The sequence below is a fragment of the Delphinapterus leucas genome, chromosome 8, assembly GCF_059928025.1.
Source record: "Delphinapterus leucas isolate spDelLeu-1000000601 "Yukka" chromosome 8, BTC_Dleu_Yukka2, whole genome shotgun sequence".
Lineage (NCBI taxonomy): Eukaryota > Metazoa > Chordata > Mammalia > Artiodactyla > Monodontidae > Delphinapterus > Delphinapterus leucas.
In genome coordinates, this window is record NC_143136.1 from 21,278,105 (window position 1) to 21,289,762 (window position 11,658).

The 11,658-nt window shown below is 44.4% G+C and overlaps 1 protein-coding gene across 2 annotated transcripts in view; it reads right to left on the minus strand.

Moving 5' to 3' along the window:
• SMARCAL1 (SNF2 related chromatin remodeling annealing helicase 1) overlaps positions 1–7,162 on the minus strand; it is a 52,531-nt gene extending 45,369 nt beyond the window's left edge. For both annotated transcript variants that reach the window (XR_002643752.2, XM_022567635.3), the window contains exons 1-5: positions 7,025–7,162; positions 5,889–5,925; positions 4,626–5,494; positions 3,992–4,042; positions 628–873 (exon numbers count right to left, since the gene is read on the minus strand). Coding sequence is in view for 1 of the 2 variants with exons in the window: in XM_022567635.3 (XP_022423343.1) it covers positions 628–873; positions 3,992–4,042; positions 4,626–5,436 (1,108 nt within the window). In the remaining variant the exon portion in view is untranslated. The remainder of the gene's footprint in view (positions 1–627; positions 874–3,991; positions 4,043–4,625; positions 5,495–5,888; positions 5,926–7,024) is intronic.
• Positions 7,163–11,658: the final 4,496 nt, after the last annotated feature.

Here is an 11,658-nt window from a genome sequence, read left to right on the forward strand (position 1 = left end):
AGCTTTTGAAGAACCTCACAAAGAATAAAGCAAAACTGCTTTGCTTTAGCTGGTGGTTTTCAATCCTGGGTGATGATTAGACTCACCTGAAGATTTTTTTAAAATGCCAATGCCCAGGCCTCACCTCAAGCCAATTAAATCAGTAGCTCTGGGTGGGAACCAGGCACCGGCTTTTATTCTGGGCATGGGGGTCGGCAATCTGTGATTTACCCACCCCTCCAGGTGGTTCGGAGGCATGCTCAAGTTTGAAAACCACTGGCTTAGTCTACCCAAAGGCATTTATTTTTATGGCAAATGCCTATTTTTCAAGCTCTACTAAGGACAAAATAAAACTAAATGGGTTTAAGTGGCTGAAGCAGGAACTGACCTGCTTCTACCAAGAAGACACTGCCCAGGTGACTGGGGAAGGAGTCTTCTCTTTGCGAGGCCTTTAAAGACAGAGCAGGCCCCACTATGTGTTCAACAATCTGGATCAATTTAGGGAGCATCTTTCTACAGGAAGAGGAGAAGGTTAGAAAGGCTCTACCAAGAAAGTTATTTCTGAACATTTAAAGAGAGGAAAACAGCCTAGTCTGAGGTCACAGGCCACTCTGCATCCTGGAAATCAGGCGGCGGCCAACTACTTGCCGTATTTTCTGGAATCCATCTGTTTAAACAGCGCAATCAGGTCTTCTGAATAGCTGATGTCTGCCTCAAAGCGGGCCCGGGAGATGAGTATGCACTGCCCTTTGACAAAGGCAAGGGAGGGAGCTACAGGAAGGCAGGTCTGGGCTGCAATTCTGCTGCTGCTGCTGGTAGAGGGTGACTCCACGTGGCCCTCGGCCCCTTCCAAAGGCCGCAGGGTGACAGCCTGGAGGTGCTGGGCTGCTTTCACTGCCGAAGAAGAAAAGGACAGGGGTGACAACCCGAGCGACTTTTAGGTGGCCCTGGCATGCTAAGGCAGGCACAGGAGGAGGGCAGGCGCAGGGTGAGGAGGAGGTTCGCTGGGCAGGCGGGAGAGAAAAAGCGTAGGCAGATGCAGAAGGTGTGCAGGTGTGCTTTAATTGGGGCTTCAGGTATTTCAGGATTTCCTGAATGTAACTCTTCTATTCCATAGGTTTCCCAGTTTAAAAAAACTTAGAATTCAGAAATGAACAGGGGGGACAGGGATCTCACCAGGATGAGTAAACTTATCAGATAATTTCTGTGGCCATGTCAGAGAAGCCACCGAAGGAAGTCAACACACCAGAAATCACCCCCTTAACCCTGTTCCCAGGTCACCGTTCTGTCCACCGCTGGGAGGACAAGGAAGGAGACACAGGATCATCAGGCCACAGATGTACACTGTTGACCCTTATCTTCTCTATTACTGAGGCATTTTATAGATTAATAGATTTGACGACATAGAACTGTCAAAAAACACAAACTGAAATGAAAGGCAAAACTAGTGAATAAAGATATTTGCAAGAAATATGAACAGAGCTCACACTTTAAAAAAAAAAATACTAAGACCATATAAGATAAGAAGTTAGGCAACCAATTCAAAAGGAGGAAAATGACTAATAGACATTTGGAGAAACGTGCAACTCCGCAAACAATCAGAGTAATAAAAAGCCATTTTTAACTTATCGAACTTGCAGGATTAGAAAAATAGATATCAGACAGGAATAAAACGTTTTGGAAAACAATTTGGCAATATACAGCAGGAGCCCTAAAAAGTGAGCATAATGATTCAACTTCTAGGAATCTATCTCAACTAACACAAGTTGAAAAACCACAAATTTATAGACCAAGGTGTTCCTTACAGCTTTGATACTGGGGAAACAAGGAGCAAATTAATATTAAACAAAAAGAAAATGATTTACCCGGTATATGACACTTTTTTTTTTTTTTTTTTCTTGGTTGCACCGTGCAGCATGTGGGATCTTAGTTCCCTGACCAGGGATCCAACCCGTGCCCCCTGCATTGGAAGGCGGAGTCTCAACCACTGGACCACCAGGGAAGTCCCTATCACACATTCTTAAAATGGAGAATGTTATATAGCCATTAGTTTGTTTGTTTTTTGGAAGAAATTTTGGAAAAGACAAAAGACGCTATTAAGTACGAAATCATGTTTTTGGAGGTCAAAGTGGTTCAATAATGGACACGCACATTTTCATCACCCAGAATTAACTGTTTAATATGCACCATTAAAATAAAAGTGCTTTATGCAGGAACATTAAGTGAAAAAGGCGAGATACAGATTACATTACATATAGAAAACACTGTATATGTTAATGCATAGGAAAAAAAGGCTGGAAGGAACAAAACTAAAATGCTGACAGCGGTTAAGTGAGTGGGGACAGATGGGGGTGGGGGAGGATGGCTGGTTTCTCTTCTTTGCACATTGACATACTTTCCACATGACCTTCAGTGGGTGTGTGGTAGGGTTAAAAAGGCAAAATTCAGAGGTGGACCCAAACAAATAACAGAAAGACTAAAAGTCTTCATATGTTGCATTAATAAAAAGTAAAATGTACTAAGATGACACAGCAATCATCAACTATCCGAAAATTAAGAAACAAGGGTTAAGGCACAAATCCACGGTTGTTGGGAGAGTGTTCCAGGTATATCTTGGTAGAGAGCAGACTGAGTACGCAAAACATTGAGAAGGATACATAGCAGCTCAACAACGCCTCATCAGCAAAATTCACCTGAAAGCTATAGACAGAATCCTGTGCCCAATGAACTGTTAAAAAAAATACGTGGAGCATTACCAAAAATGACCATACTGCACAGAAAACCTACATGAATGTGCAAAAGCATTAGTCATCTGAGTCACCATGCATTGTGGTCAGAGGACAGGAGTAAAAAGAGGACAAAACAAAACAGAGACTTTTAAACAGTCTCTGTAGGTTACTTTTGATTACATATATAAAAGTATAAGAAAAGCAAAAAAAAAAAAAAATTGACATGACATGAAAAAAACTTCGTAACAGTGGAAATCACTGGTTTAACATGAGCAATAACACAACACCAGGTATCAAGACCTACAATGTTAACCCAGAGCACTGGCTCTCCTCCCCCCAACACCTAATAAATGGATTAAAATAATGGGAGAAGCAAGCTCCCCCAAACCTAGTGTCAAACATTTCAAAAGGTAGAGGACAAGGAGAGAAACAGGAAGTTCTGCAGGGAGCTGTCCCATTAACCCCAGAAACTGTACTGCTGATGTCAGAGAATTCCACCTCGTGCCCCAAATCTGTGGAGGAGTAACCTCACCATGCATCCTCCACTCTTCCCTTTTTGAACCGGGTGGGGACAGAGAGAGCATAGAAATGGCTGCTGGGAGGGAAGAGTAGAGCGGGAGATGGGGACACTCAGGGCTGACTCTAACAGAGGTGCAGGCTTCAGGCACTAGGACAAGGTGACAAAAACCTTGGTGTAGGACAGTAAACAAAATCTCAGAAGACAGAGTGGTGCGCACCCAGGGGCCCTGACCACCACCAGACATGACACAGGCTGGAGCCAGCCTGGGCAACACCCGCTCTCCGCACTCTCGGGGTCTGCTGAACTGTTACCGTTCCTGGGAGCAGGGCCGGCACAGCTTCCTGGCATGGCTGGAGCCTGCAGTCCAGTGGGAACATATACTCTCAAGTCAGTGGCTTGGGTTTGAACCCCAGTTGTACAACCGATTGGCTGTGTGACCCTATGTTACTTACAGAGCCTCTCTGGACCTCAGTTTTCCCATCTGTAAAATGGTGTTATAAGGAATGAAAGAGTTAGCATAGATAAGGGGCTTAGAACAGCCTAGCATGTAGCAGGTTCTGTAAGTGCTAGCTTTTGTTAATATGACCGGTGCCCTCCTCCCAAGGACCTGCCTCATTAGGCTGGCCATAGGGAGAAGGAAGGAGAGCACTGGGATGGCGTCCCCAAAGCCATCTGAACCACAAGCTAGACTGTATCTGCTACTCGAGGAACTTTTCAATACCAGCGTCCCCCTGCATGAGGGGGTGACCACACGCCTACTTACTCAGGGCACCGTAGTCGGTCATGCTGAAGTTCCACGTCTTGGTGGCAGGATCTGAAATGAAACAGAAGTACCTGGTTTGCCCACAATAAGGTGGATGACTGCTGGTATGAGCTGTACTTGGACATTCAGTAAGGGTTTGTTAAATGAATGAATGAATGCTAAGTTCAAAACAGTTGACTGAAAAGCCCCTACTGATGTACAAAATCCCCGTAGAGGACAAACAGCAAATATAAATGAGGATAATGCTTTGGCTCTGCCCTTCTGGGAGAACAAACCTGAGCGTGCCATGTCACCTGGCTGAGCCAGCTCCATCGCCTTTAAAATGCAAATAACACCTACTTCTCACAAAAAACTGTTTTAGGCTTAAGTGCTACACTGCATACAAAGCACCTGGCAGGGGAACTATTCAGCCATTCTCCATGTGGCCATGTGGCAGCCCTCAAGCATGGCAGCTGTTTGAAGGAACGTCTATTATAATAGGAAATGTGAGCTAAATAAAACAGAAAATTTTTAACAACTGGATGGATATAATGTGCCAATGCACTCTCTTCATATTTATGAGAAACTGTTAGATTTAAAGAGACTCTAGAAGTAGGAAAAAACATCTGGAAGAACTAGATGGAAGACTCATTACCGTAACGTCTGCTGGGCAGACTCTTAAACACTGCAATGAGCTCTTCATTGTACCCAATCTTCACCTGGAAACGATCACCGATTTTTATGCATGTTCCCTGCTGGGAGCCTGCTGCTTTGTGGAGTGGGGTCCCTGATTTCTGTTGTAGTCTTTCTTCTGGCCTGGGCATCACACTCCCTGAAACGTTCTGCCCAGAGGTGGAGGGTCTTGCCATCCTGGCCTCTAATTCAGGATCCTTGGGAGGCTGTCCAGAGGAAGAAGCTGTCGTCTCCTGGAAATTCTTTGCTCTGGCCAAAGGCTCATGAGTTGTGTTAACAAAGGGTGTCGATTTGGTCTTGTGTGAAGCCTGAATCTGACCTTGCTCTAACCCATAAACCCAGAGCTGTTTGCTGGAGACCGCTGGAGGACTGTTTGCCAAGGGAGGGGAGATCCCAGCGAGAGTCACTTGATTTGGTGGGCGGTGGCTCGGGCAGGCTGTGGGCATCTCTTCTTGCCTCTGCCATGTCCCCTTTGCCTGCTCTGAGGTGCTGAGTTGAAAACTGTGGGAATTTTGAGGTCTCTGATCACCATCAGATGAACTCCTGGGATTCTGTTGCTTGAAAACGACACCATGGCTCCCTGACTTAGAAGGATCCTGGTGGAGGTGTGTGGAAGGGCCCTGCTTGGACTGGGAAGGTTTGGCAGCAATGGAGGAGCCCGAGACTGTGTTCTGATGCTGTCCTGCTAATAATTTCTCAGCTCTACGGGCCAGAGCCTTTTGCCGATTCTCTTCAATTTTTTTCCTCTGCTCCTCTGTAAGAGGCAAGGACATTTTAACAGGGAAATGTTCATGCAGGAATGTCAATCTTTAATCGGAAACTTGGCAAAAGCTGAGAAGGAAAAAACAATATTGAAATAAACATTAAATGTATGTATTTGCTTACCTTGATTTTAACAAGCTTTTGTCCCAGGAAATGCACAAGGAGCCAAAGGATATATGAAAGTTTCTTTTATAATCAAACACATACCCACACAGATAGTAGGTAGCATATGCCCAAAACCATGACTCTGACAAAAAGTAAAAAGCAAGGTCGATCAAATCCAAAGCCAAAAAGGTATTTCAACTGCAATATTTTTCTCCCTCTCATCCACCAGCCAACATGAGTTATCAGATCCCAAAAAGTTATACAATGCAACCTAAATCCATCAGATAATGAGCAGGGCGACATTTCAAACTAGAAAGGATAATGGACTAGATTGACATAGACCAAAACAAACACATACCATGGCATGACACTTGCTAAAACAGCCTCTTTCCAACCTGGAAGAAGGAAAAAAGCATTAGCATCACATATACTGCACACTAAATTCACCCCTCGAATACCATCGTTTTATCATTCCTGGCAAGTCAATCTGCAGGTGGTAAACCCACCACCATAGAGCAATGAGTGACTGACTCTTCTGGAAAAATAAGGAAAGAAAAAAGTAATACACTCATTGTACAAATTCAGACGCTACATAAAGATGTAAAGAAAAGAGTAAAATTAATGTGTAATCTCAGTATCCATCAATAACCACTGTTCATAGTTTAGAGTACAGTATAATTCTGATTTTTTTCTATCCATATCCATAGATACAGGTCATGTATAATATTTGGAAGACAGATAATTTATTACAAAATAGGATCATTATATATGTTCTGTTTTGTATCCCTATCCCGATTTCTTTTTTCCAATTAATTTACTTAGATCATTCTTCTATGAGCTGAGCCACTTTTACAATACTCTAGACCCAGGCGCTGGACACCAATTTCTCTGGCTTGATTCGAACTGAAGAGCCGCTACCCAATGTAACGCCACGCAATGTTTATAATATGACAAGGTAGGGGGGGGCCTCTGAGAAGCGCCCGAGGGTAAAAAGGTTTCCTTCCTGCTGGGACTCTCTTTGACCAAAACTCCAAACATCGATCCCTAGAGACCTTCCACTTCCTCCAACCACCAGCAGTTAAGAAGGGTTTAGGGAAAGGCATCGTTCCCGAGCTCGGCTGCAGTTCTCAGGCTCCCCGGGTAAAACACTCCTGCCTAACTTTCCAATCAGCGCTCCGCTGCGCCCCCAGACTCTCCAGGTCCAAGGCCAGGTGCGCTGCCTCCACTAGCCAGGGGAGACGACGCCATGGGATGAAGTCCCATTGATCAGCCCCAAACCATAAAGCCATCCCACTACATGGACGCCCCTCTTCTTTGTGCTGAGACCTGTGTTCCACCCCATTTTGGGGGCGCGCCTCTCCCCGACCTGGCAGTATGGGAGCGCCACTCCCACCCCTATCATCTCCACTTGGATTCGCCCTTTCCGTTGGCCCACTCCCTGCTCCAGGGTGGCATCTGGTCTCGTCCGCCACCGCCGCCTTCCTCCCAGTTTACCTTCTCACCCGGTGAGGCCTAGAACGTGAGCCACATTAGCACCCGACCCCGAACCTAGGCGCGTCTCCAGGGCCGCCCCGAGCCAGGTTACTCTTCCGGGTGGCCGGTTAGGCCCAGTTACTCGAGCGCTGCCGGTTTGCTCGCCTTATTTCAGCAGCCAAGCCTCAGATGCAGTGCTGGTGGTGGTGGTGGTGGTGGTCGCTCCCCGAGGAACTACACTTCCCAGAGGGCAACGCGGCCCCAGTTACGCTTTAAAAACTGAAAGACCTCAGACGCGAGACCCGAGCGGTGCTGCGGGGCCTTCTGGGATTTGTAGTTTGAACTCGGGGCCTGGCGAGAATTAGGAGACGCAACGTCGTGGGCGGGGCTGAAATGGTGCACCCTGGGAATTGTAGTCCTCGAGTCCCTCAAAGGTTTCAGCAAGCACCAGACCGTGAAAGCCTGGGTTGTTGTTTCCAAAACTGGAGTCACGCTGTCAGGAGTTGTCGGAGGTTTTTGTTTTACATGCTCTTCCTTATTTTTATTAGGACCCAGGAAGGAAGCAATATGAGCTGTGCAAAATGTACAACATCGTAGTAACACAGAGTTTGATTTGACAAGCCAAAGATAGTGCAACTGTGGGTAATCTCATAGTAATACGGAGAGACGGGCAGACGGATTTGGTAGCTCTTAACAAAAGTATCCCCAGGGGTATCCATTCCTGATTTGATAACCTTGCAATTTAAGCACCACCTGCTGTTCCAACCCCGACCTGACCTTCTTGGATCAAAAGAGAATTAGCATTGTCGTCACTGTCATTGTTGTCATCACCATTGTCTTCATCAGTCATTGTGTTGAGCATTTAATGTGAATTATCTCATTTAATCCTCACTACAACCTTAAGGAACACACAGTATTTGTATCCCCCTTTTACAGATAGGAAAACTGAGCAGCTATTGGATAACTTTTTCAAAGCCTTATTAGCCTATTTGTGATTCTGACTCTGGAACCCACACTTTTGAGAGAAAATTAGTAAGCTGACACTATCAGAGTCAGTTTACCCCATTTCTGAGCACCAACACCCTTTCCATTCCATAATCAACTCCACCATTAAATATTGGTGGTAAATATAATATTTCCCTGTCATCAGTATTCACATAAACGTTGCTATTCTATTTTCAAACATGGCTCATTTAAAAACAAAGAGGTAGATCTCTACTTAAGGATTTGGAAAAATGGCCAAGATGTATTGTTAAGAAAAACAAAGCACATCAATGTGTATAGTTTGATGCATTAAAAATAAAAATCCTACCTATAAATGCATGTAAACTCATAGTTCAGGAACAGGGGAGGATGGGATACACTCCTCTCCTTTTTAATCTATATTTTTCTGAATTATTTGAATTTTCTTATAATAATCATATAGAAGTTGTGTGACTTTTGAAAAAGTAAATCGGGTTGGTTTTTTAAATGACAAAAACATTGGCCTGGCTACAGGCCTTGAGTGAAGTTCAGCACTAGATAGTGTTCAAATCTCAGCTCCACCCCTTTTATTGGCCACATCAACACACGACCATGCCTCTAAGTTCTCATCTGTAAAGTTAGGATGAGAAAACAGTACTACCTTGCTAAATCTCCTTGTGGTGAGGATCAAATTGAGAAAATACAGGAGAAGCACTTAGTGAACTGTGAAATCCCAAAACAGATGGGAGAGGGATGTTCCTATTATTTGAGGTCAATCTTCTCAGGTCCTTCATTTCTCTACACCCAGCAGCCATTTCTTACTATATAGTGTGAACAGAAATGAATGAACATCTTTCCCTGCCCTTTCTATTCCCCAGCAGACTCAGTTAATTTGCTAAGAAAGCTGGGTGCTGGGCACTTCACCCACGTCTGCTACCAATTCATACGACAGTCACTGCCCTTGGCTGTGCTCAGTTGGCTCACCTGTAGAATGACATATTGCCCTTTGATGTGTGCTAAGAAGGCATGTGGACCAGTGGAGCTTGGATTGTAGTATTCCTATGGATTCATGGGATCAAAATCCCAATTTGGCAAGTCTGGATTTGAACTAAAAGTTGTACTTACCTTTCTAGCTCAAACATTCAAAAATTCTAAGAATGTGAAATTTGAATTATACTCCAATAAAGATGTTAAAAAAAAAGAATTCAGTTAAAAAAAACCTTGTCTTCAGAAAGTAAACTAATCAAATACCACTCATTGTTCATACCTGCTTTGTCAACAGCACCGTTTATTGAGTACTGTTATATGCACGGCTTTTTAAATTTAAATTTCTATACTTCCAAAGTTCTTCAGGCAACTTATAGTAAAAATTCTTTCATTGAAAAGGTTTAAAGGCCTGGAGGAAAGCGCCTGGAGCCAAGGAATGCAGGGAGAGAAGAGCCTAGTTATAGCAGCTGAGCTCCAAATTAACTCAGGGCTTCCTGGCAGCTAAAGCAAAAAAGTGAAAACATCGTGCAAGGCCTTCAAATAAACACCGCACAGCTGAAGCTCCCAAATGCAGGTCAGCTGGGCGGTGCCAACTGGTTTGAAGTGTCACCTGGTTGCCTTAGACGCACACAAACAAAAGGACAATGTGATAGGCATCTTGTAAAGTTAATTTTTAAAGATTTATATAATTATGTAAAATTACATAAAAATGGCTTGAGGGCTTCCCTGGTAGCGCAGTGGTTGAGAGTCCACCTGCCGATGCAGGGCACACGGGTTCGTGCCCCGGTCCGGGAAGATCCCACATGCCGCGGAGCGGCTGGGCCCGTGAGCCATGGCCGCTGAGCCTGCGCGTCCGGAGCCTGTGCTCCGCAACGGGAGAGGCCACAACAGTGAGAGGCCCGCGTACCGCAAAAAAAAAAAAAAAGGCTTGAGAGTTCATCTAGTAGTTTTTTAAAGTTTAACAGACTTTTCTTTAGTAAAGTGATGAATGTCATAAATGCCTTTATTTACCAAAATTAAAAGTAGTTTTTCTTTCAAAAATATCCAATTATATTTAGTCTGTGAAATCCAAAAATCTGGCAGACACAATTGCAAGGGATTCCAAAGATGAATAAGATCCTGTTCCTGTTCCTCCAAAAGATTACGGTATTTGGAGGATAGAAGACAAATAGCTAAAACTGTGAGATTTAGCAAATGTCCCAAATAATTGTCCCCAACATTGCATGCACGTACTTATATTTAAAAGGTATTACTTATCTGAAATTTAAATTTAACTGAGGGTCCTATATTTTATCTGACAACCATAAAACCAGTCCACTCCTACTGTATCAGTGGGCAGTGAACAAATATGCATTGATAGATAGATGATTCACAGATATATTGATACGTTGAATTTTAAAGCTAGAACGGACTATGTGGTTTTATATGTGAGGAAACAGAGGCCAGATCAGCTGCTAGTTCAGACAGCACCTTTGTGTGTTGTAAAACCACACCCAGAGGCATTAGCTGTGCCTGACCAGGCAGAGGCTGGGCTGGAACAGGGAACATCATTTCCACTGTAGGACTCTTTCTGACACTAATTAAACATACAGATAATCGTTGCATGCTTGCAGTTGCCTGACAGTATGTCTGAGTACCTACTGCAGTCCTCTTCCTGGAGCTTACATGCTAGTGATGCAGGCCCTGGGCTTCCCTCTTCCCTCTGTTTCTGATCCCCTAGAGAGGGCTTGACGGCCCTTTGGGAAGGGAGTTTCTGACAGGCACCTCAAGGGCATGTCATCACTCAGGTTAATTACACCTAGAGCACTGTGATAAGATTTCGGAGCAGGTGCAAGACTTTGGGTGGATAAGGAGGCTGTTCCTTCCTCGGGTGCCACCAGTTGGTAAAGACATTTGTATATCCAAAGCACAGAGGGGCCATGTGAAGGTTTATAAGCCAAGAAATTCACCTTCCTTAGCTGGTTGTTCCATTCTGATGGACTTAATTGCTTTGAGTCTGACAGTTCAGTTTTTCTCCCTTCTCTCATCTGCATCCCCATCGCTCCTCCCCCCAAAACCTCTAAATGTATTATAAAGACAGAAACTCAGTATTATTTCTACACCATGCATCCCACAGTTTGGTGTGAGGGTTCTCTAAGCATCTTAATTTCTCAAACTTTCTGGTCTTGGTGGCTGTGATTAATTCACAAGCCTCTCCCTCAAATCTGGCACCTTTTCTGCTGGGATGGCTTTGCGAAAAGCACCCCCCCCTTGACACCCTGCTCCAGTTTTCTTAAACCTGTGAAGTTTCACTTTTCCTGTTTCTCCAAAATCACAAATTCCACTTTATTCACCATATGAATGGATATTCATATATTCATTTAGCAACAATTCAAGGACCTGCTATGGGCCATACACTGGGCAAAGGCCCTGGGGTTGCAACAGTCAATAAAAACCCAAAGATGTCACCCTTTCTTCTTAAAGCTTACAGTCGGGTTGGGGAGGCACACACAGACACACACACAGACACACACAAGGAAACAAACTAAATGTTAAGTGCTTGAGGGACATGAGCAGAGGGCCCAAGGAGAGACTACAGAAGGAACTACTTCATGGTGGTTAGGAAAGGACTCTCTATTTTTTTTTTTTTTTTGCGGTATGCGGGCCTGTCACTGTTGCGGCCTCTCCTGTTGCGGGCACAGGCTCCGCGGCCATAGCTCACGGGC